The sequence below is a fragment of the Podarcis raffonei genome, chromosome 11 (genome assembly GCF_027172205.1).
Source record: "Podarcis raffonei isolate rPodRaf1 chromosome 11, rPodRaf1.pri, whole genome shotgun sequence".
NCBI classification, from domain to species: Eukaryota; Metazoa; Chordata; class Lepidosauria; order Squamata; family Lacertidae; genus Podarcis; species Podarcis raffonei.
In genome coordinates, this window is record NC_070612.1 from 57,024,097 (window position 1) to 57,050,587 (window position 26,491).

Here is a 26,491-nt window from a genome sequence, read left to right on the forward strand (position 1 = left end):
CGGCGTTAGCCCAAATCCAGGCCTGATTGCTCTTTGCCTGCCCTGCTGACAGATGCATCTGAGCTGTGGATCTTTCGCTTTGTTAATCCTCATTGGGCAGTACCCCAGGGTTTGGACTGCACTCCTAAATAAGAACATGAAATCTCTGTTGAAAGCAGCAAAAATTCAGAAGCAATTTTTGATCATCTTGAGATGCTAACAACACAAATGGTTCTGTATTGTCTGTAAGTTCACACAATACAAACAGTGTTTGGTTAAAGTAAACACTCCACAATTTAGAGTCTAAACAGATAGCATAAGAGCAACAGTGAATCTACCATATTTACTCAAATCTAATGCTCACCTTTTTTTGGCCAAATTACTGTGAAAATTAAGGTGCACGCTAGATTTATGGCACATTTACGTTTTCCAGCAAATCCTTTTTTTGGTTTCAAGGTTCTGAAAATGGAGGTGCGCATTAGATTCGATGGCGCATTAGATTCCAGTAAACAGGGTAGTAAGACCAATAAAACAGAAGAAAGTTTTAATTTGAAATAAATCTTAGTTTAGACTGTAATGCAGATTGGCAGTAAACCTGTCTCAAAAGCTCCCCTTATTCTAAGCACTAATGGCAATTTCAAAGAAAGCTTTAATTGTTGATATAGGATTATGAGACAGCTAAGGCTTTGTCTTCACCAATATTTGTTTTTGTTTTAGAAACAGGTCTTTACAATTATTTGACAAAATAATCCTCCAGGTTTGTAAAGAAATTCTTTCCAACCCTGTCCTGCTGTAAATACACTCATTTGAGGAATAGGAGAAAACTCAAAGTGCCTTTGCTTTAAAGCATCATTCTCGGAACCCTATTGGTTATTCTGCACTGTATGATATATTTGTAATTACCAAGAAGTCTGTCCAGGGATCCCACATTTTTTCCTTGACTTTCAAATATTTGCTCGCTGAAAGAAATCTGGTGCTTATCGGAATGGTTTCGTTTTCTCAGAGTCAAAGAGGGACTCTTAGGATACACTGGCGATTTGGGTTTAATTTGAATTCCACACTTCTCACTATTTAGCCTCCCTCTTCGTATATTAATTAGGAAGCTGTCTTCTGGTGATGAGAACTCATCTATGTGAGAATCGGCATCGTTTTCCCCAACACTCAAATTGCTCTTGTGCAACACAGTTCTTGTGGAGGAAGTATCAAGCCCCCTGTTAGAGAACCGTTTTTCTTTCAGAATGCTGGTGAATTTCTGCTTTCCTGATCCAGACATCTCAATATCATCAGACTCATCACTGATATCACTTGCTTCTTTCACTGATGTGATCTTTCGGATGTTTTCAAATGGTGTCATTTTGCTGTAAGGTGAAACACTCCTGCTACTGTGCTCGGAAGTCAAATGCTTTTGCAGAGATGTATGCGTGGAGCCTTTTACTGTTCCTAAACATTCAAAATTTGTTTCTGCACCTTTACTGCTTTTAACAGATTTCTGGTCACTAGGAACTTGAGAAGGAAATATGATATCATCACTGTCACTTGAACTGCATTCTGTCTCCATAACGACCCCAACTTGATTTAAAATATGCATGTCTTTGTATTTATTTCCAGGGTCCTTTTCTTCTTCAGGGTGTAGTGAAACAGGATAATCACAGTCTGTAGTTTCTCTATGCAACTCTTGTTTCGCAGATTTGATTGGTGACAATAAGTCTCTCTCAGGTCCTGCAGTACTGCAGTGGTCCTCAGTTTTCAGGGAACATTCATTTCCGGAGCTTTCTTTAGATATTTGCCACACTGATTTACCGCCAACACTTTCACCACTGGAGACAGCAATGCAACTATCACCCTCAGTAATTTCAGTGGCCTTTTCTAGTAGTTTAGGAAACCCACACTGCAGCAAAGTAAGCTGTCCCTGCAGAACTTTGCTGTTTTTTGTATTGCAAGATCGGCTTTGTTCTGCTCTCGCTTTGGAATTTCTCGCAGGCTCCTCGTCACTGAAGTCACTGCCACAATCAAACTCTTCCCTTTTCAACAGTTTCCTGGGACTGGCAGTGTCTTGATCTTCACAACCACCCTCTGCGTGCTGAAATCATGTGAGGAACAGGAAAATATGAAACAAAACTGCAATTTAAAACGTGTCTTCAAACTATCAGGGCTTACTTTCAATCTTCAAATGACATGCCATATTCATAATTATTAAAACCTGCTCTAGTGCACTGTGGGATCTACGTAGGAACTGGAACAGGGGCTCCCCTCCCTCTTTCTACGGATTGCTGGATCAGAATTCCTGCCAGGGAGAGAAGGAGCCCTTCTATTTGAAAAGGATGTGCATGGATCCAGCTCATAAAATACAATTATCAGACATTAAAAAATGTAGGAAAACTGCATTATATATATATTTCTTTTTTAAAAAACCACAACTAAAGTTTGTAAGTGCTTATAGACTCTTATTATCTGCTTATTGACAAACCATTCCCTCTGGTTTGTTACCTACTATTTGGTTATGGAGAAGAAACTTCCTCATTTTCTTACCATATCTTCCAATGTCTCATTTTTGTGCAGCTTTTAAAGATGCATTATTATTTGACCCGACAGCAATCAAAACTAAAAAGCTCAACTTATAGGCTGATGCTTACAGGGCAACTGGGAAGCAAGTCCAACTCCATTCAGTAGGGCTCACTTTTCAATACACTTACAATTACAGGCTTAATTGAATTATTTGTAAGAGGGAACACTGCAGAAGTAGCTAATCTTTAATGACAGAAACAAAAAACGTAGGAACAACATATATATATATATATATATATATATATATATATATATACACACACACACCGTATTTTTCGCTCTATAAGATGCACCAGACCACAAGACGCACCTAGTTTTTGGAGGAGGAAAAGAAGAAGAAAAAAATTCTGAATCTCAGAAGCCAGAACAGCGAAAGGGATCACTGCACAGTGAAAGCAGCAATCCCTCTTGATGTTCTGGCTTCTGGGATAGCTGCGCAGCCTGCATTCGCTCCATAAGACGCACACACATTTCCCCTTACTTTTTAGGAGGGAAAAAGTGAGTCTTATAGAGCAAAAAATACGGTATACACACACACACACACACACACACACACACACACACACCACTTTTATAAGTGACACTTTTGTAAGACATTTTACTTATTTTTACAGGACTTGTTTGGATGTTTAATGGAGTCTCTGTTTTATTATGTGACACTCTGATGATACCGCTTACAGTATATTTATGGTATAGTAGCTATGTGAGCTACATTGGACTTCTTTTAGAAAGGTTTTTTAAAAAACACCTACACAAATAGCAAAACTAATTATAGATAAGCCAAGGTTCCCAATTATAAGAACATTAGAATTTAAAAGCAGAAAACAGGCCTTTCTAAAATGATGTAGAGTTATACCCATTTGTGCCCACCCCTCTTCTGATGGAAAGCTCTTTGATCCAGTGGAGAGAGGAAGTGGGTCCAGTCAAATGCGACTATGGGGTTGCGGCACTCATCTCACTTTCAGGCCGAGGGAGCCGGCATTTGTCCACAGACAGTTTTCTGGGTCATGTGGCCAGCATGATTCAACCGCTACTGGCGCATGGAGGACCATGACGAGTGCCAGAGCGCATGGAGATGGGACACCGTGACAGAAACCAAAGCACACAGAAACGCCGTTTACCTTCCCGCCACAGTGGTACGTATTTATCTACTTGCACTGGCGTGCTTTCGAACTGCTAGGTTGGCAGGAGCTGGGACAGAGCAACAAGAGCTCATTCCGTCATGGGGATATGAACCGCCGACCTTCTGATCAGCAAGCCCAAGTGGCTCAGTGGTTTAGACCACAGCGCCACCCGCCTGCTGGAAGGAAAAAAGCTTCCATCAGCCAAGGAGACACCATTAAATTCAACCTCTAATGGCCCCATTTTCTTTCTTTCTTTCACAAGTGTATGTTTTAAAAATACCAATAATTTGTTGTTAAATTCCTTGTTCCTCTCCATTTATTATTTGGTACGTTACGCTGTTCTGCCAAAAAAATCACTTGGCAGATTCAAAATGAAAAAAGCCACGTAAGTTCATAAGCCAGAAAAGTAACTTTATACAATGTGCACAGAAATGTTTTGAAGTACGGAGAAGTTTAGGACACTTTTAATCCCGCCGTCCTAGGTTTTTCCCCTCCAGTTTCCTCCGGGTCTACTCCAACTGACAGCTCAAGACTTTATCACAGTTAGCAGATCCAAAATCTTAAAGCAGTGCATTTCATAACATGTGAAAACAGAAAGGCAAGTTGATAATTTACCGTTTCTGTCGCGTCTCCCTGGGGTTCCTCTTTTAACCATGTAGTAGCTGTCATGACACCAGCTTCCACTTGGCCCTCTCTCTAAAAAATGAAGCAATTTACTAATGGTTAAGTTTACATCATGTAGACTCGCTGGTCTGATCAGTCACCTTTCTGCACACCAGTGCATGCCTGTTCTAGATACTAATAATGGAGCCATTCTCTGAGTGCTGATCCTTGTGTAGCCAAATTGCAACACAGACACACACACAGAGTTATGTCGGGGCATCAGCAGGCTTGGGGGAATTGCTTTATTTGCATTCAAGGACAGAGTTAGCAGACCTTAATTCCTGATATTTTCCTGGTTGGGTATTATTGATATATATATATATATATATATATATATATATATATATATATACAGTCATACCTTGGAAGTCGAACGCCTTGCAAATTGAACGCTTTGGCTCCGGAACGCTGCAAACCCAGAAGTGAGTGTTCTGGTTTGCGAACGTTCTTTGGAACCCAAACGTCCGACGTGGTTTCCACAGCTTCTGATTGGCTGCAGGAGCTTCCTGCAGCCAATCGGAAGCCGCGCCTTGGTTTCCAAACATTTTGGAAGTCGAACGGACTTCTGGAACGGATTCTGTTTGACTTCCGAGGTATGATGTATGTGAATAACTAAAATATCCACGATGTGGCAACAAAGGAGAGGGTTTTTCTCAGTAATGACGCTCTGCTCAGGTAATGCCTCCTCTTACATTCGACTGGTGCTATGATGGGTTTTCGGCACTAGGTGGTTTTTTGTTTCGTATTAAATCATTCAGCTTGATTGGTGCAGGTGGGCATCTCTGCCCTTGAAGGACTTGCTTAAGTTGTTTATTGTTTGCTCTTTGGAACTATAGTCGCTTTAACTGTATTTTATTTTGAATTACTACAATGTACCTTGATCTGGGAGCATATTCAATGAAAAACAGGTTAGGAGTTTCTCAAACAAATAAATATTTAAATATCAAGTTAATGTGGTGGTGATGAAGCTCAAGCCTTCAGAACTCTTCCCAGGTTATACCTTTTCTCTGTCTGGGGATATTCTGTGTCCTTCTCAAATACTTTTGCCTGGCTGGAATGTTTCTTTGAACTGTGAACATGCTGGTTGGTTGGTTGCTTGGGTGTAAAGATGGCCTTGGCCCAGTATACCTGAAGGAGCGTCTCCACCCCCCCTCGTTCTGCCGGGACGCTGAGGTTCCCTCATTGCGAGAAGCAAAGCTACAGGGAACCAGGCAGAGGGCCTTCTCGGTAGTGGCGCCCGCCCTGTGGAACGCCCTCCCATCAGATGTCAAAGAGACAAACAACTACCTAACATTTAGAAGACATCTGAAGGCAGCCCTGTTCAGGGAAGTTTTTAATGTGTGACATTCTAATGTATTTTTAATCTTTGTTGGAAGCCGCCCAGAGTGACTGGGGAAACCCAGCCAGATGGACGGGATACAAATAATAAATTATTATTATTATTCTGACTGGAAGGTAGCCTACTGTACAAAGGGTTACACCAACTGCTCAGCCTACTTTTTGTCTCAGGGCCCAGCCACCATTGGCATGTGCCCCCCCCCCCGGTGGATGCCCATTAGGGAATGCTGCCCTTGAGACAAAAAAGTTTCCCCAGCCCCAAGTTAAGGAAAAGTTACACTAGCAACTGGACTGGATCTCTCTTATGTGGTGAGAAAAGCAACATTACTAACTTTACTGTTGTGAAAATCCTCCCATATTTCAAAACATGTGTTTCTTCACACGCCTGGCAAGATATAGAGAAAAGATGCACAAATATTCAAAAGGACAAAGGTAAAACACCACACCTCCAAAATCTCTTTTGTCAGACAGGATCCATGGTCCTGAAGCTTGAAAAGGTTATGAATACCAAAAAGTTCTCCTTGGTGTTGCTTTGATCCTTGCACAGCCTCAAAATACCGCTTGGCATTTTCACTTCCCACTACAGCACAATGCAGTTGCTAAAACAGAGTAGAACATAAAATAATAATAATTCAGGAGCATGTTCCTGCAACATGTCAAAATTTCCTGGCATTTACAGTTTATGTGCCGATTTAGCCAGAGCAGGCAGAAATTTCTAAAAGAGTAAAATATTGTGTTTTATTTTCCCTGGCAGATGCCACCATTGTGGAGTAATATTAACCTGAATAATGTTATTGGAAAATAAAGAAAATGTGCTCTGAAGTCTCCCGTGTACCCTGTATAACATAGGAAATCAAATAACTGTGCTAATGTACTCCAGCAGATACACTGTTTTCCAACACACCCAGCTACATACTGCAAATAAAGAAACAAACTAGGCAGTAGATGATCTCCAAGTGTAGGCCACAGCCCCACTGCCACCATCCTCAATAATGAGAATTTAGTTAACATGAGCTAGGGGAAAGCAATATATGATCCACAGGCTACATCTGCACCACCAAGGCTTTCATATTACTTGCGAAGCAGCCTACTTGTCCTTTCCTCATGGTCAACGGGCAAAATCCAATGTGGGGCCACAACTGGTGAAAAAAGGCTTCCCACTACTCTCACTTTCCACCACCCTGCTGTAGAGCAATAAAATGCTCAGATCTGAGGCTGGTGGCACAGTATATAGCACAATAGGGGAAGACATTGGAGATAGGAGGAAAATAAAGGCATCCTTTGCCGCTCATCCTTCCTGAAAAATCTACATGCCTGAAAAGCAATATGAAGCTCCTGTTCAAGGCTGCCTAGAGCACAACACTGGAGAAATCCTGCAATGTTTTTTGCAGGTTTCACCTGTTACTTACTATGTTGTACCATGTTGTGAGGCTTGTGCCAATGCCAGAAAAAATCTCCTGACCTCTCTGTTAAGCATAATCAGTTTAATTGACACAGAAATGGAAAATGTATGTGTATCAATGAAGGTTTATAATGGAAAATGGCTAAATGTGTATTGCTAACACTGGCATACACAGTAGTTTTCTAAGTGGACTCAAAGCTCTGGATGAGTTGATAATTAACTAACTGTTGTTTTCTGCTAGCTAACATGTGAGTGTTGTAACTTGAGATCAGATGACAAAAGTATTGAGTTGCAGATTCGCCATCTTGAAAGGATGGTGGCTGTTAGCTTTTCTCTGATAGAGAACAAAAGGATAGGATAGTGGCTTTTCAAAAAAGCTGCATAGCCTTAAGCAGGCTAGAATAGGGGAGAGAGGCACCGTTTTAACTCTTGGAGCTATCTTTTATTTCTAAGATGCTGAGCCTGTGCTGGATGGCACATGGATATTTTAGATGTATCTTTGATGCTTATGTTCTGTTTTTGAAGAGTTCTGCACGTAAAAGTTTGACTCATATTTTTATGGGTCTGGACAATGATTTCTTTCAACAGGAGTCAGGTCTTACGCTTCTAGTCGCTTCAAACTGCACAATATTAATATCTGGAATACTCTCTTCCTAATCTAACAAAAAGGTGTAATCATCACTTGCTGGTCAAAATCCTGGCACTATCACAATTTAAAGTATAATTTGTTTGCAAAAACGGCACTGCGATTTATTTATTTTTAAAGGTTTTACACAGATACTTGGAATGACACCATCTGAAAATACTATTGGGAAACTTCGCATGAATTTACAAGGCAATGATTTCAATCAAGTTTCTCAAACATACATTAATGCTGCCTGTAAGCTAATTAACAAAATGTATAGCAGGCAGGATTTTTAACAATGTTTAAAGTCTTGCCAAAGGTAGTTGGCCTAAAAACTGAGCTGTTTTGACAGTGTTTTTCTGTAAAAGACCTGAACTTCAGGACCTCTACAATTATTTATTCTGAACTGATCACATTACCAGCAATATTACTTCCCTCCTCCCCAAACAAACAGTGAGGCCAACACTAGTAACATTCATTATTTCAAATTATTTCAAGAGGAATATTAGCTGCAATTTGTGTAGAGAACAATTCATTTCCACACAGAATCTTTAAGTTGTACTCAGCATAGATCCACTAAAATTCATGAATTTAAGCCCCTAGGTTTCAATGGATCTGCTGCTCTGAGTAGGACTTAGTTGGATATAACCCAGTATTGTTAAAACCATTAAATGTTGGTTCTTGGGTAATTCTTATTTTAATTTTAATATTTTATCAGCCAGGTGTCAAGAGAAGGAGTTCAACGTTGAAGGAGTTTAATATACATAACCCATTAGTGCAAACACACAATAATAAGGTTCCCTGTGGAGGAGATTACAGCTGCTGCACTCCTCCTCCGATCCTCTTGCCATAAGCTAGGTCATGGTTTAGTGATGTGGCTCTCCAGGCAAACCATGAGCTGTAAATCCAAGAATAAACCTTGGTTACCGCTTGTGATACATCTGGAGAGAGATCAATGAAGAGCCCAGGTTCAGACAACAAACTAACTCAAACCGTGAGAAGATAAGTTTTAGAAGGCCAGTGAACAATGTCAGAAAATTCTAATGTTTATCAGGGAACTTATTTATAGAGCACCACCAGTGTATACAGTGTTTTACAATGTGATTAATAATAATAATAATAATAATAATAATCCCCAGCCACTCTGGGCGGCTTCCAACAGAATATTAAAATACAATAATCTATTAAACATTAAAAGCTTCCCTAAACAGGGCTGCCTTCAGATGTCTTCTAAAAGTCTAGTAGTTGTTTTTCTCTTTGACATCTGGTGGGAGGGTGTTCCACAAGGTGGGTGCCACTACTGAGAAGGCCCTCTGCCTGGTTCCCTGTAACTTGGCTTCTTGCAGTGAGGGAACTGCCAGAAGGCCCTCGACGCTGGACCTCAGGGTCCGGGCAGAACGATGCAGGTGGAGACGCTCCTTCAGGTATACTGGACCGAGGCCGTTTAGGGCTTTAAAGGTCAGCACCAACACTTTGAATTGTGCTCGGAAACGTACTGGGAGCCAGTGTAGTTCTTTCAAGATCGGTGTTATGTGGTCTCGGCGGCCACTCCCAGTCACCAATCCAGCTGCTGCATTCTGGATTAGTTGTAGTTTCCAGGTCACCTTCAAAGGTAGCCCCACATAGAGCGCATTGTAGCAGTCCAAGCGAAAGATAACTAGACCATGCATCACTCTGGTGATACAGTCCGTGGGCAGATAGGGTCTCAGCCTGCATACCAGATGGAGCTGATAAACAGCTGCCCTGGACACAGAATTGACCTGCGCCTCCATGGACAGCTGTGAGTCCAGAATGACTCCCAGGCTGCGCACCTGGTCCTTCATGGGCACAGCTACCCCATTCAGGACCAGGGAGTCCTCTACACCTACAGGCAGGGAGAGGGTTCCATGCCCTAATGAACTTATAATCTAAATTTGTACAGTCAAGAGACTACAAAGGAAGTGAAGCAAGGAGCAAAGAAAAGAGAGAAGAGGAATGAGAAAAGAAAAGTATATAAAGAAGATTAATGTGACGCAAAGCAATTATGTATGTACTTATGCTTCAAAATCAAAAAGCATGGGCACAAATGATATAAATGAATGTGAAACTTGATAAGTCTTGTAAGAACTAGGTGCTTCTTAAGAAATAAAGGGGCGTGTCAGAAGTGTTTAGGTGTTTTATTATTTATGCCTCTGCCATGATAAATGTTGCCCTTTACTAGTTAATGATGAATTAAATGTGAACATTTATTTCAGGCACCCTGGTATATATTCTTTTGTTATATTCGCTCTAGGAAGAGTTTAAATTATATATGAGAATTATTAAATTAGCTTAAAAGCCATAAAGCAAAGATAAAGATTGCGTTATATTCGGTCAACTTTAATTTTTACACAAACAACTGGTTAACAAGTGCTGTGATTTGATATAAAAAATCAGCAATGTGAACAAAACCACAGTGAAAACCTTACCTGTTTATAAACCTGCCGTAAGTACATCATCTCCTCCACCGTCCCCAAAGAGATGAGCCGAAATACTTTCACATCCCTGCATTGGCCAATCCTGTAAGCTCTGAAAAAACCAAAGTCCAGGGTCAAAAAGAAGAAGAAAAGAGAAGGAAAAAAAGAGAAGCAACATCTATATTTCAAAATAACCAGTTTTTAGCAAGTTGCCTGTACCTGTCAATGGCTTGAAGATCATTCGCTGGGTTCCATGTTGGGTCAAACAGTATGACAATATTTGCACCAACAAAATTGAGCCCCAGTCCACCAGCCCTTTATAACAACAGAAGGAAAAAAGAGATGAAGAAATGTGTTTTTTTTTAAATGAGATCACCACTTGTAGCATTATTTGTTACGAGCATTTTTCCTAGACAAACTGGCAGAAAGTTCTCAAGTTTCCAAAAGGCTATAAATAATGCCACTAACTATACCGCTTTCAGTAGAAACCACAAATAGCATTTCTCTCATCATAACGAACAAATTTACTGCAGTTTCACTGTTCCTGTGCAATAGAGCTACTGTCCCATCATCTTCCATAATCTCACAATACCAGCGATGAAAAGTGACATTCACATTTATTACGCTACAAACAATGTACATTTTCCAACTATGTTGTTTTGTACAAGATACCTCAAGGTCATTTTCATTCTTCCCCAAAGCTATACAGGATGAAAGAAGGGGGTGCAGAGGTTTACATTAACTACGTTCTTCCATTTACAGGAAAAGTCGCTTGCCACATTCAATTAAACTAATGTGCTGTACTTCAGTTTGAAGGGACAGGACACAATTTATGTTCACTTGGGTTCAAAAACTCCAAGGAAATGAGGCTTACTAAACTTTTAAAACATTATGCTTCTACTTTCCTTGCAACAATTCTTTTCCACCACTTAATAAACTAGATCGAAAACAGTCCAAAACAAGCCATTAAGAAGACACTCTTTTAAATAAATTGGCTAAACCTCAACCATATTGACAAGTTCCATGGACAAGATGTGATGACTTGCTTTCATTAAAATCCTCAGAGTTTTTGCTTGGATCAGAGATAAGTCACCCTGCATGTATATTCCAGGGAGTCAAATTATATGTGTCAATGTGGCATTTTTTTCTCCAACAGTTGCATATTGAACACATTTTCCTTACAAATAAAGCAGCTCAAATTTTGGGTAGGCTTCAAAGATGAAATCGGAAGCATTTTGTAGGAATTTTACATTACATCAATAACATCACATGGGTGTGCAGTCTCTCTTTGAACCCAATCCACCAAATTCCAGTGATTAATCCTATTACATTTCAATTGGCAGGAAATAACCTCAAGTAACTAAAAATACCCTCCCCATACCTTAGGTCTTCTCTTTTAAGAAAAGTTATTGGAATTAAAAATAGAAAACAAAAGAAACGTAGTTGAGAAAAATTACGGGTTTTTAATTGGGTTTATTTTTTCCTGACACAATATTATTACTTTATTTGTTTACTTAAAATATCTATATACCACCTATTAGGATAACATCTCAAAGCAGTTTGCAATAAAATTCATTAAAAATACAGGAACAACAATAAAATAAATATACTAGCTTTAACAGCCAGCCCAATGTTTTAAGAAACTTGGGGATATGGCATGAGTAATCAGACCTGAAACTGCATCACAGTAGATGCATGCCTTATTTCTGCAGAGGAACCTATTCCAAAGAGCGGGAGCCACAAAATAATAAAATAAAATAAAATAGTCCTCTCCCTGGTCCCCGTAAGATGAGCTTCTACAGTCTGTGACACAACAAGGAGAGTCCTGGTAAATGACATTAGCGCCTGGGCAGGAAGTGTTCCTTCAGATAACCTGGTCCTAAGCCATTTAGGGCTTTGTGGGCCAATATCAAAACTGTTTATTTAGCCCACTAGCAAACTGGAGTCCAGTGCAGCTCTTTTAACAATGGTACTATATACCATTGTACCCAGCATCCCATTATACACCAGCATCCCATTATACACCAGCTGTAGCTTCCAGACCAATCTTAAAGGCAGCCTTACAAACAGTACTTTCCAGTCATCATGGGTCACTGTGGCAACACCATCCCTGTCCGTGAATGTCCACAAATGGCGTACTAGTCCAAGTTATGAAAAGGTGCTTCCAGCCTCTGTGGACACTTGGCCCTTCAGCGACAAGACAGATCAAGGATCACCCCCAGACTACTTGCCTGCTAGGGGGAGCGGGTGGCGCTGTGGTCTAAACCACCTAGCCTCTTGGGCTTGCTGATCAGAAGGTCGGCGGTTTGAATCCTCACGACGGAGTGAGCTCCCATTGCTCTGCCCCAGCTCATGCCAACCTAGCAGTTTGAACCAGTGCAAGTAGATAAATAGGTACTGCTGCGGCGGGAAGGTAAACAGCGTTTTTGTGTGCTTTGGTTTCCGTCACAGTGTCCTGTTGCGCCAGAAGTGGTTTAGTCATGCTGGCCACATGACCCAGAAAGCTGTCTGGACAAACACTGACTCCTTTGGCCTGAAAAGCGAGATGAGTGCCGCAACCCCATAGTTGCCTTAACCGTCCAGGGGTCCTTTACCTTTACCTTTATTTGCCTGCTCCTTCAGAGGGAGCACAATCCTATACACAACAGGCAAATTTTCCAGTTCCCACACCTAGAAGCCAACTATAAATTATAAAGAACCCACAAGGCCATAACTTCAACTTATTGGTGCTCAGCCAGCCTGCGCTCCCCCACTACATGCGCTCTATGTGGGGCTACCTTTGAAGGTGACCCGGAAACTGCAATTAATCCAGAATGCAGCAGCTAGACTGGTGACTGGGAGTGGCTGCCAGGACCACATAACACCAGTTCTGAGAGATCTGCATTGGCTCCCAGTACGTTTCCGAGCACAATTCAAAGTGTTGGTGCTGACCTTTAAAGCCCTAGACGGCCTCGGTCCAGTATACCTGAAGGAGCGTCTCCACCCCCATCGTTCAGCCCGGACACTGAAATCCAGCGCCGAGGGCCTTCTGGCGGTTCCCTCACTGCAAGAAGCCAAGTGACAGGGAACCAGACAGAGGGCCTTCTCGGTAGTAGCGCCTGCCCTGTGGAACACCCTCCCATCAGATGTCAAAGAGATAAACAACTACCTTACATTCAGAAGACATCTTAAGGCAGCCCTGTTCAGGGAAGTTTTTAATATTTAACGCTGTACTGTTTTTAACACTTGATTGGGAGCCGCCCAGAGTGGCTGGGGAAACTCAGCCAGATGGGCGGGGTATAAATAATAAATTATTATTGTTATTATTGTTATTATTGTTATTATTGTTATTATTGTTATTATTGTTATTATTACATCCAATTGCAACTTAAAAATAGAACTAGGCACCATCAGCACACTGCTGACATCAAACCTCTGATGCCATCTCCCAACAATTTCATATAGATGTTAAACAGCCTACAACACCCCACAGAATAGCAGGTATGATCACCCAATGCTACTGTCTGAAACTAGCCCTATAAGTGGGAGGCCTTGAAGACTATTATACTCTATTGGTATTAAATACAGCAAAACAGAATGGTCTCTTTTTGGGGGCTTTGTGAGTGACAAACAAAATGGCATCTTGTAAACAGAGATGTGATATTGTGAAGGGCGAGTGAAAAATATAGACCGATTAACTCTAAGCATTAAATACAGCAGAGGCCATAACTGAATTTTTAACTGAATTTCTGAGTTTCTATTTGTGCATGTCACTACTAATTTCTTTCAAACGAAACGGAGGATGGTAGCTTTCAAAAACAACTGCATTCAAGATTATTCTGGTTCCAAAAGGGGAACAAAAAAAGGGGGGGGCTTTTATTTATTTAATATTATCACTCGTCATTTTCGATCTCAAGTGATCCTCAGAAAGGGTAGACAAAGATGAAGACCGAAGAAATATGGAAATACGTAAGGGATATGACTCATTTCTACCCTAATAGTCTTGATTGATGCCGTCTACTTCCCAGTCTTATAACAGCAGACAGTAATGTTATTGCTTCTTCCCAAGGAAGTGACAAAATGCAAGATCAATCAAGTGGGAGTGCAGTAAATTTGCTATAAATCTCTTAACTACCTAGACAAAAGCAGACACAGCATTTTCTTACATTGTAGAAACGAGGCAAATGTTAACTTCTTCCATGCTGTTGAACTCTTTTACTATCTTGACCCTTTCCTCCGCTTTTGTATTTCCATCGAGTCTTCGGTAATCTAGCCCAGATGCCATGCAATATTGCTCCAGAACATCAAGCAACTGGTGGAAGAGGTGGGGAGACCAGGCAATTAGTACTATTTAAAAAGAACCACAATAAAACCGGCAGATCAAGTATCTTGAAGGTCTGTAACAGCTCAGAGTTTTCCTACCATCACTCTTTCTCCAAAGTCATAGAATCACAAATATTTAATTAACTTGCAGAAACACTTAACATTTCCATTTTCCATTTAGTGCAGTGGTATGTTTAAACAGTGTGTTGCTTTTCCAGTGGAAGCAACGAACTATTAATTTGATATGGAGAACTCAGATAATGTTTACATTCGTTTTTTAATTCAATCCAGGCAATCCTGCCTTATCTCATGTGCCATTTCCCCAAGCCCCATTAGTCAGTTGCAGTAATTCACACATAAGAGAAAGAGGCAAGACAGCTTGGCCTAGGCACTGACAAGAAAGTTTCGCAGGATAACCCACATCTCTGCTCAGAAGTAAGTCCCACTGAGGAAAAGCATTAAAACTTCATAATATAATCATTGTACATGCATCTGTTTTGTTATGTGCGCATGCGCACAAGGGAGCATGTAACTGAACAGCCACAGGTATGATCGTTACAGGGTATGAGGAAATACTCCCAAGTTTTCCCTACACAAAAGTGTTTGGGGGTGTGTGTGTCATGGTTTGACTTTCTCCAAACAAGAACAAGGTTTGTTCTTGGCTTACGAATCATGGCTCCTGGTTCAGTTATACCGGTAAGCAGATGATGCAGATATATTCAGTGCTTTAGGCTTTACTATACATAGTTATAGTCAGTTCCATGTTCTCTTACGTTGCCCCTATTAGCTCGTACAGAGACTATTATCCCATTGCTTAGAAGAGTGCCCAGAAGTTCAAAGTCTGGAATTTACCCATTTTACTTCTTGAAGACGGAAAACTAGAAATTACAGCATTATTCGGAATATTTTGCATGACAGCCTACAAAACACATCAATTGTTTTTACCTACTAGGCCACCATGGACTTTCTATCTTTCTATAAAAATACAAAATAGCCAAGCTAGCAGTTTGAAAGCACGTCAAAGTACAAGTAGATAAATAGGTACCGCTCTAGCGGGAAGGCAAACGGCGTTTCTGTGCGCTGCTCTGGTTCGCCAGAAGCGGCTTAGTCATGCTGGCCACATGACCCGGAAAAACTGTCTGTGGACAAACGTCAGCTCCCTCGGCCAGTAAAGAGAGATGAGCACTGCAACCCCAGAGTCGTTCGCGACTGGACTTAACTGTCAGGGGTCCTTTTTTACCATTTTATTCTATATCATTTGAACTGTACTAGTACTTATTGTTGTATTAAATAGAGTACGCTGGTTTTTAACCATATAACAAAGAAAGCTATAGTCAGTTTTGTTACAAATCAGATGAAGCTCACCTTGGTTGAGAAGGAAAAAAGGAGCACTTTATCTTTGTTTTTTCTGAAGTGATTTAAAAGTTTCTGAAGGACCTGGAAGTAAACCATAGAAAAGAATTATTGAATAAACCTCAGGCAAAATATACTTTCACATATATTACAACTTTCCAAAGTTGAGGGTTTAAAAAACACAACACAAAATCCTGAAGAAGAAAAAACAAGTCAACTGATTTGAAGTGACCTCATACAAACTAAAAACATGAGCAGGTCAATGCAAATGACAGGAAGCCAGTGCAATTTATGCTGGGATATATTATCCTGGTGTAAACTTCCCGTATTTCGAACCCTGTTAAGGAGTAGGCCTACCGCCAGCTGAACCATCCCAAGTCTATCAGAGGCAAAACCAGCCTTTAAAATTGTGTTTGCTTTACACCATGCTATTTGCCAATGTAACTTATGCTGGGTTGCATTTGACTGAGATAGGGGTAAAACTCTCCTTACTATGGTTTGTCCGCTGCCACTCCCCCAGAATGCCCCGTTTGTGGAACTTGCCCCAGGCGAGCTGCGGCTGTGCTAGAATGAAAGGCTTACACCAGTGTATCGCCAGCTGAGCCAGGATGAGGGACCCCAGCTGGCCTAACCCCAGGTGAGCCTGTTAGAATTCCTGCTCCATGATTGCAGTTGTGGGATTTTTGTCTATCACATGACAGTGTATGTTTTGACGGGAAGTGACGCAGACAGGATGTTTGTGTTACTGTGTTACATGAAGTGGGACTATTGTCCTTTGTTCTTTCTCTATGCTGTCTGATGCTAGAGAGAGAGGGAGCCATGTTGCAGTGCTCTGTGTGTATTTATATGTAAATAAAGTAGATTAGCCAAAATGCTGAGTTGCTGAGGTCTGTTACACAAGCTGCAAAGACTCTGCAGATCCCTAAGTGTGCCGGTGTCTGTTGGCATTGGTCGCTGTGATGTTCGGGCTGAAGAAAGCTTTTGAAGCTCCCGACCAGCAGGGAGAGAACATGCCAGTCAGGCATGTGTCTCTGCCAGGGTCCTACTCGAGTGTAGGACAAGCTCCTGACAGACCCCAGACCCAACTTGTTCTGCTGGAGACGCGCCTATTCCAACCACCATTTACGCCAGTGAGTCTTTTGTTTGGATTGCTCCATAGGAAGATCTCAAATGATCAGAGATACAGATGTGCGCACGCACTCATTTAAACATGTATAAAATAAACATTTTACAAAATGTACAGATAACGCATGGCTTTGGTTAAAACAGCTATAAAAGAAAATTCACGAAACAGTGCAGGAGGTGTGATCTGAATGCAAACACAATGCAAGGATGGCAAATCACATATTTGTAGCATTGTAGCTGCCCAGCATGTGATAGCCTTAATCTACAAGGCCATGACCACACGATGACATTTTTCTAAAAACCCAGAGTATAATAGTCACCCTGAAGTGAGCCAACCCCCTTTTAAGCCTGCTGTACAACATCCAAGTTCAGAACTTCTTGGAACTTGGCTTCTCATAATAATCAGCCAGCTGTATGCCTTTCCCCGCTCCCAGTGTCCTCTGTTGGTCTGTTTACAGTAGGTTGTGGCTTCCCAGACTTTGCACAGACCTTGAGATGCCAATAATCCGCCCACACACAATGCTCTTCTGGTAGGGAAGCAAATAATCCAGAGCATTCTGTATAACAGTGATACTGTTATTCTCCAAAGGAGCATGTCCACATCTGGCAAACAGTGATTCCAGAGCACCGCGCAGAAGCACGACACAAAAGGGGAAAGAGGAATTTTTCTGTCCAATGTCAGTAGCCTATTCCCAATGGGCAATAAATATTTAAACAATGCTATTGGTTCAGTGATAAATACTTAACCTCTTAATTTGTACAGATTTTCCTGAAAGCAAAACATTCCAAATGACAAGAGGAGACTTATCTGATTAATTCTATAATGGCAGATAAAATCTTGAATACAAAGCAGCAATCGTACTGTTCATAACCCACACTGTAGGCCCAATCATCCAATTTCACGGTGAATTGAAGAGGCACGAATTGGAAATATTTGGAGAGCTTTGGTTTTCAATTCAATTAGAAATTGTCAAAACTGGATGGTTTTAATGGGTAAAAAAATAATTAAGTCCTGCCATTTCAGACTCCAATTTTATTTTCTTAGGTACAAGGAGGTCAAATTAAAGGGTAAAATGAGTTTACCTACAAAACAACCAGGGAAGAAAGTGAGGAGAACAAATATGCTCACATAATTAATTCCCAAATGGGTATCCTGAAAACAAATCCACTTTGCTGAAAGAAAATAAACCAATGTCATGTCATCTTGGAATTTAGAAGGACTCCACAGCATGGTAGGTATTTAATTATTCCACAGGGCAGATCAGAAGAAAGGCGAGGAAGAAATAGCTAAGACTGAATAGGAAAACTATATGAACCCAGAATGCCCAAAGCCTAAAGGATAAGCAGAATGACACAAATAGAGAACCAATGCGGTGTCGTGGTTAGAATGTTGGACTAAGACCTGGGAGACCAGGGTTCAAATGCCTATTCAGGCATAAAGCCCACTAGGCCAGTCACTACCTCTCAACCTAGCCTACTTCTGAATACAGTGGTACCTTGGTTTACAACCATAATCTGTTCCGGAGGTCCAGTTGTAAACCAAAACAGGTTGTAACCCTAGGCATGCTTTCGCCAATGGGGTCTCCAAAAAAAGAAAAGAAAGGGGGTTGTAATCAAAAAAAAGGGACACACACTTCTGGGTTTGACGTGGTTGTAATCCAAAACGGTTGCAAACCAAGGTACCACTGTACTGGTTGTTGGGCATCACCAATGGGAAGAGTATATTGCTCTCAGTTCCTGCTCTGGGGCTTCCCATAGGCATCTGATTGGCCACTGTGAGACCAGCATGCTGGACAAGCGACTGGCCTGATCAGCAGGACACTTTAACAGTCTTATTTCAGGAAAAAACACTAAGTGGTGCCCAGTAATGGCATGTCAGATGCCTCCTGTGTTTTTTCACACAGAAGTTATCCTTGATGCTCTGTGGATGAACAAAAGCAGGGGCATGGCAGAGCTGAAATACTTTGGAAACTGCACAAGTTGATGCAATAAAAAGTAAAAATCCCAAACCCCACCTTCTTACTGCCATAGCTATTCAGCCAGCTCTTTCACTCTTGCTCAATTTCTCAGCCGTAGTGGTTTATTATGGGACGCGGGTGGCGCTGTGGGTAAAAGCCTCAGTGCCTAGGGCTTGCCGATCGAAAGGTCGGCGGTTCGAATCCCCGCGGCGGGGTGCACTCCCGTTGTTCGGTCTCAGCGCCTGCCAACCTAGCAGTTCGAAAGCACCCCCGGGTGCAAGTAGATAAATAGGGACCGCTTACTAGCGGGAAGGTAAACGGCGTTTCCGTGTGCGGCTCTGGCTCACCAGAGCAGTGATGTCACGCTGGCCACGTGACCCGGAAGTGTCTCCGGACAGCGCTGGCCCCCGGCCTCTTGAGTGAGATGGGCGCACAACCCTAGAGTCTGTCAAGACTGGCCCGTACGGGCAGGGGTACCTTTACCTTACCTAGTGGTTTATTGATATAGGTTATGCCTGCCTTTTTATATGTTAAAAACCCCAGAATTAAAACAGTTGAGCTTTTGAAGTAAAATATAATTTTAAAAGCTGTCTTTGCAATATTTTCATAACCTTTTCTTAGCTGCAGCTTGGCAGACTGTTTAAAATTAGAACGAATCTCCTGAGGGCAACAATATCTGATTAAAGCCTTTATTTTACTGGTGTCTTACTATTTTCATTTTTTAAAGTGCATCTGCAGTAGTAAAGTATAGATTATAAAAATGCTGAAGACTGTAAAACCAGGGACCTGATTACATGGAGAAGAAGGTTCATTCTTTTCCATGTGTGCTCTGGTCTATTTCTTTCCAGACATCTTACCTGCAATGAAGTTAGGGTGGAAATAGGCAAATTCAATATATACACAACCTGATCCACAAGAGATTCAACATGCACATTGATGGTACATTTGTTTGCACAGAAACTCAATTTCTTGTACTGGTAGCAATAATTTTGCATCAACGTATTTGTGGAATAACAATGAAATATGCAGAAAATTCAAATTTCATGGAATTACATGGTAATGGAAATGTAAACAGTGGACCTTTATCTTAAAGAAACCATGCATGCTAAATGAAAGCTAATACCAACTATTTTTTGCCACATAATGTATACTTCCATCCCTTCATATATTTACCTTCATTTTCCCACTATACTTTGGATCAGAAATGGTTTCAAAGGCTGCATCTTTGCTAAGCTTCACAAAATCAGGAAATTTGGAAAACACTTGGCTGCACACCCTTGTGATGTAGGCTTCCTGAAAGGAAACACAAATTGTGCAGAAGGAGGATAAAATTTGGCAAATCTATAATTAACATCCTGGGCATAAGAAGAAATCGAAAACACTTTTTCAACAGTTACAGGAGCAGGGGAAGAAACCAAGCAAGATGATCCGACAAACTTTAAGGGTTGAAAAATAGATTAAAAGCTATAGGAATTAGTACTGTGTTTGCTGAATATGAGCTGAATATGACTGAAATAATTTTCAACAGTATGAACAATTAACAAAACATCAAAATGGGAAAAGCAATGTAATTTAGCCATTAAGTTTTTCCTCAAAATATTGTGGGTTCAAGGAGACTGACCTGCTGTTTGCTTGTGTGGTTCGTTTGTAACAGTGCAGCATGGTTAGCAATCTTACGAAGGACCGTCAGGTAACTGAAATACAGTGCCCGCATTGTTTCGCCATGAGCATTTGTCTGCAGAAATATATAAAAAAATTAGAAAGGAGAAGAGAAGCTCAAGGGAGCTCAAGGCAGGAAGCTTTGGCAGAATTTTCAAAAATGGTACTGTTCCCACCTGCACTTGGAAGTGGTACAGGCCACTCTCAACCACCTTGTGCATCTACTTTGCATGCAACTGACAGGAATTTTTGAAAGCACGACATTGAAAAGAATGCAGACAGTGCAGAACCTCCCATTTTACTGCTCAGATCAAACCTATCCATTCTGAAGGAAATCAGCCCTGAGTGCTCACTGGAAGGACAGATCCTGAAGCTGAGGCTCCAATACTTTGGCCACCTCAAGAGAAGACTTCCTGGAAAAGACCCTGATGTTGGGAAAGATGGAGGGCACAAGGAGAAGGGGATGGCAGAAGACGGGATGGTTGGACAGTGTTCTCGAAGCTACCAGCATGAGTTTGACCAAACTGTGGGAGGCAGTTGAAGACACGAGTGCCTGGCATGCTCTGGTCCAGGGGGTCACGAAGAGTCGGACACGACTAAACAACAACGTTTAAGCACTTTACGTTTCTGATTGCCTGGTTTGGCTTTATAGCCAGACACAGTAATATGGCATGTGTGCCTATTAATTGCAAAAGAGCGGAATGACCACAACTTGTTGGCTATTCCTGTTGCCAATCATAACTGAGTAGCTCTGTCAGTGCGTGGAAGAGGGCGATACACAGGGTGGCACAAATCTCTCTGACTCTCAGACTATAAATACTGGAATTCTAACGCTTCTGCTTATTGGTGTCATCCAATCTCGGGAGATCTGAATACCAAATAAAGATGCAAGGAAATAAAGCTGCAGGTGCAACTTCAAGCAGAATTTACCTTTTAACCTCAATTTCCCTAAATTGGAAATGAGGCCAATTTAGGGTTCATGGCTGCCGCAGGCCTGGGAAAGGTTCTCTCACCCCAGTGTTTCATTTCCATGCTGGAGTCTTCCCTGAGGGATTGTACCCCATTTATCACAATTGTTAACACTCATTGCTTTCTTTAGAGGAAAGTTAGGCTATGATCTTACATAGATTTAAAGGTAAGGGAAAGGTACTCCTGACCGTTAGGTCCAGTCGTGGACGACTTTAGGATTGAGCGCTCATCTCACTCTATAGGCCGAGGGAGCCGGCGTTTGTCTGCAGACAGCTTCCGGGCCATGTGGCCAGCATGACTAAGCCGCTTCTGGCGAACTAGAGCAGCGCACGGAAACACCGTTTACCTTCCCGACGGAGCAGTACCTATTTATCTACTTGTACTCTGACGTGCTTTCAAACTGCTAAGTGGGCAGGAGCTGGGATCGAGCAACAGGAGTTCACCCCATCGCGGGGATTCGAACCGCGACCTTCTGATCAGCAATTCTTAGGCTCTGTGGTTTAGACCAGTGTTTTTCAACCACTGTTCCGTGGCACACTAGTGTGCCGCAAGATGTTGCCTGGTGTGCCGTGGGAAAAATTGAAAAACCCTCAGGGGGACATCCTCCACTTTTCTGATGTCCGGGCTGTGATTGGTCCAGACTCCAGCCTGGACCTATCACAGTAGGACATCATCTTCCAACTTCCTTCCTCCCGCCCGAGCACAGTGTGCGCAGCAGCAGAGAGAAGAAGACGTCGCGACTCGAGTCACCAGGAGGACCGGAGAAGTTGTCATTTTATTTCTCTTCAGTCTCCACTGAATGCCTTGACTGGGTTAGGGACCCTTATAGCTCAGCATCAGTTGGTGGAAAGGACATGACTTTACAGGAGCAGGAGGAACTAACTGAACTGAGACAAAATCATGGTTTCAAGCTAAGATTTGCTGATCTACCTTTGGACAGTTTTTGGTTGGATACTGCCAAGGAGTTCCCCCTTCTGGCAAACAAAGCTATTTTGACATTGCTCCCATTTTCCACTACATATCTGTGTGAGATGAGCTTTTCAAGCATGATTGCTATAAAAACTAAATACAGAGAGAGACTGAGAGCTGTTTACGAAGAGCTACGTGTGTGTCTTTCTTTGATTCCAGCCAGAATATCAGCTTTGTGTTCAGCCAAACAGGCCCAGGTTGCGCACTGAATAAAGTATTTTATAATTTTTCATATTTCTGTTTACTTACTATTTCATAATAAAGTATAAAATACTTCCTTTGTGTTTATTTGATTCCTATTCAAGAGAATTACTTTATATATAGTCAATATAGGCACAGAGTTAAATTTTTTAACATTTTCTAATGGTGGTGTGCCTCGTGATTTTTTTCATGAAACAAGTGTGCCTTTGCCCAAAAAAGGTTGAAAAACACTGGTTTAGACCACAGCGCCACCCACATACACAGACTTACTCCCAAGGGAATTAATGCCAAACTACGTATGCTTAGGATTCAGGGTGTTGTTTCTCATACATCTAAAACATATTTAACCTAAAACAACTCAGAAAGTATAAACCAACAGCTTCTTAGTGTACCAGCAATGACATCAGCACCTATATCAAATAACTACTTTCCCGGCCATGCCTGGCTGATTTTTAGGTGATGATTCACTGACCATTTACTCTGTGGTAGTTCCACTGAGGTAAACATGACAAAAAATTAAGACCGTGCATTTTATGAATCTCACGAGAACAGCAATAGTAAAGCTATTCTTTCATATACCATGATTTAGCAATATAACTTCTAGAACATGTCACAAAACATTCACTATCCTCCCCATCTTCTCCTCTATTTTGCCATATTTTAAAAAGTAACTGACTAGCCTGCTTTATGGATAACTTCAGATCATCTGGAATATTTTAAGGGTACAGATATATGAACAAATATCAGCCAGCAGATCAGTCCAATGTGATTTTGCACCACAAAAAAGTCACTCAGGGAACAAATTAATATTCAAGGAAAAAGGATCTCTCTAGGTATTCTTTTCCAGAAGTGTTTTCATCAATTATTTTCTACATGTTGTCTGCTTACTACTATTTTACCAAGGCTGCTGAAAAAGTACAGCATACATAACAATGTTTTACAATTTTATTCTTCAACCCTTGTCTATTTGTGGGGCTTTATTTTATTTTATTTTTAAGTCAGCTGTTTTGGCTGAAGCCAGTCATGAGAGCACAAATGCAAAGAAACCATCCACCACAAAGGTTTATAATAGAACAAAGAGAATCGTGTAAAGGAAATGTTTGTATTAGTGCAAAAAGACCACAGGCAGTGGAAGTAATCTTCAAAACCTACACGGCTTAGTCCCTTAACCCTACGTGAAACAAAGGCTCAACGTGCCTGAAACACCAAGTCTCGGTTTGGCAACTGGAAGCCTGCTCAGCAGACACCCTCCCTCATTTTATCAGCAGTTTTGCCATGACACCTAAATGGGCAACCGATGATTGTTGTTGTTATTGTTTAGTCGTCTAGTCATGTCCGAAACTTTGTGACCCCCTGGACCAGAGCACGCCAGGCACTCCTGTCTTCCACTGCTTCCCGCAGTTTAGTCAAACTCATGCTGGTAGCTTCGAGAACACTGTCCCACCATCTCGTCCTCTGTCGTCCCCTTCTCCTTGTGCCCTCCATCTTTCCCAACATCAGGGTCTTTTCCAGGGAGCCTTCTCTTCTCATGAGGTGGCCAAAGTACTGGAGCCTCAGCTTCAGGATCTGTCCTTCCAGTGAGCACTCAGGGCTGATTTCCTTCAGAATGGAGAGGTTTGATCTTCTTGCAGTCCATGGGACTCTCAAGAGTCTCCTCCAGCACCATAATTCAAAAGCATCAATTCTTCGGCGATCAGCCTTCTTTATGGTCCAGCTCTCACTTCCATACATCACTACTGGGAAAACCATAGCTTTAACTTTGTTGGCAAGGTGATGTCTCTGCTTTTTAACATGTACTTTTAACATGTACTTTTTAACATGCTTTTTAACATGTACCGATGATTAGTACCTCCCTTCTAAACCAGAATTTGAAGCGATGGTTTCCAAACCCACTTCAAGCCATGGGTCGAGGCACCAACCACATTCTGTCGAAAGTGGAAGTCTGCAAGCTATGGACTAAGAAAGCCAGGAAGTTGAGAAGCAGTGGAAAGAGCTCCTGAGCCCACAAAACTATTCTCAGCTGGCAAACCATAATTTGGCATTATTTCTGATTTGAGCCTAAGCACATGCAACTGCTTTTGAACATCATGACCCCTAGTTCCCCTACCTCACGCCCCAAGTTGCTGCTTCCCACACTGTTCCATTAATGCCTTATATGTGTAACTAATAATGGTGACATTCACTTGTAGCCAGCCAATCTACACTTGCATCTGAAGAAGCAGGCTCCAGTGTAAACCTGTAAAAGTTTGTGTGGTATCAAAAATTAAGTCTGAAAGGGTGTTCCTGAATACTTTAAATGCCAAACCTAAGACCAGCGGTGGAGGAAGCCTCCCCTATGGGTGCCTGGGTTGGCACCCACAGGGGTGGGGTGAGCTGACCACAGGGGTGGGGCAAACCACAGGGCCTCCGAGGAATCTGCCTTTCTCCTCCTACTCAGTCGCCCTACAGTGGAGGCAGCGGGCGGACCGTTTGGGCAGCGTGGAGACTGCGGGCACCCAAGCCACCGCATGAGAGACGCGTGGCTCGGGCACGCTATAGGCCCCACATTGAGTGACGCCTGGCATTTTGTCACCGCCCCCCAGTGGTGACACCCAGTGAGGACTGCACCCACCGCACCCCCCCTTCCTCCACCCCTGCCTAAGACTAACAAGTCTAACAACAACAACATGTTTTGGCTATTTAATGATGACTTTTTGAGTAACTCAACCTCAATGCTTATGAAATCCAAATAGAAAGAAGAAAAGTCAGTGGTAAAAGAAAGTACAGTGGTACCTTAGGTTACATACGCTTCAGGTTACAGACGCTTCAGGTTACAGACTCCGCTAACCCAGAAATATTACCTCAGGTTAAGAACTTTGCTACAGGATGAGAACAGAAATCGTGCAGCGGTGGCACAGCAGCAGCGGGAGGCCCCATTAGCTAAAGTGGTGCTTCAGGTTAAGAACAGTTTCAGGTTAAGTATGGACCTCCGGAACGAATTAAGTACTTAACCCGAGGTACCACTGTACAGTCATACCTTGGGTTAAATATGCTTCAGGTTGAGCATTTTCAGGTTGCATTCGGCGGCGACCCGGAAGTAACAGAATGGGTTACTTCCGGGTTTCACCGCCCACGCATGCGCACTCAAAATGACGTCACATGCATGCGCTAAAGCAGCAAATCACGACCTGTGCACGCGCAGACGCATGTTGCATTCTGCTCGGGTTGCGAACAGGGCTCCGGAACGGATCCCATTCACAACCAGAGGTACCACTGTACTGGGAATCCAAAAACCTAGACTGCCAGAGGGATGAGTAAGTGAATTTTATGCCACATTGTATCCATCGTCTGTGCCCCACTTTCAGATCCATGAAAAGTCAGCATGGAAGCAGAGTGCACCAGATGCACATTGCAGAAGGCTACTTGGCAATACAATCAAACATGTCCAAACATCTTACTTTGTAGCAGCAATATTTCCTTTTGCGACCGCTGTTGCAGCTGCACGGCTCCCCTGCTCGCAGCACCAACTGCACATCCTCTGTCTCCAGCACAGTCTTATACACAGCTCTCTGGAACTCGGTCAGAGAACAATAAACCATCTGGCAGGATAAAATGCAAAACGGGGGGAAGAAAACACCACAAATAAAAATGTTAAGCTATTATGAACAATTGCAAGAAGATAATGATTGTGACAGGCACAGACCAACTCAACGCGATGTTTCATTGTTGTTGCAATGTTGCAAACTTTGGCACCATATAAAAGGGGGGGTGTCATTGGCTAATATCTTAGATTTAAATGACACAATCTGTTACGAATATGAAAGTTAAATTGTGGCAATCCTTCT

General features: G+C 42.0%; 1 protein-coding gene across 6 annotated transcripts in view; it reads right to left on the minus strand.

The window, feature by feature from the left end:
- The window catches only part of ERCC6L2 (ERCC excision repair 6 like 2), a 59,004-nt gene that overhangs the window by 17,559 nt on the left and 14,954 nt on the right, over positions 1-26,491 (minus strand). For all 6 annotated transcript variants that reach the window (XM_053408265.1, XM_053408266.1, XM_053408268.1 and 3 more), the window contains 10 exons: positions 26,105-26,245; positions 20,491-20,604; positions 20,043-20,162; positions 15,799-15,870; positions 14,277-14,422; positions 10,351-10,446; positions 10,144-10,243; positions 6,116-6,268; positions 4,284-4,364; positions 883-2,059 (listed from right to left, as the gene is read on the minus strand). In XM_053408265.1, coding sequence (XP_053264240.1) covers positions 883-2,059; positions 4,284-4,364; positions 6,116-6,268; positions 10,144-10,243; positions 10,351-10,446; positions 14,277-14,422; positions 15,799-15,870; positions 20,043-20,162; positions 20,491-20,604; positions 26,105-26,245 — 2,200 coding nt within the window. The remainder of the gene's footprint in view (positions 1-882; positions 2,060-4,283; positions 4,365-6,115; positions 6,269-10,143; positions 10,244-10,350; positions 10,447-14,276; positions 14,423-15,798; positions 15,871-20,042; positions 20,163-20,490; positions 20,605-26,104; positions 26,246-26,491) is intronic.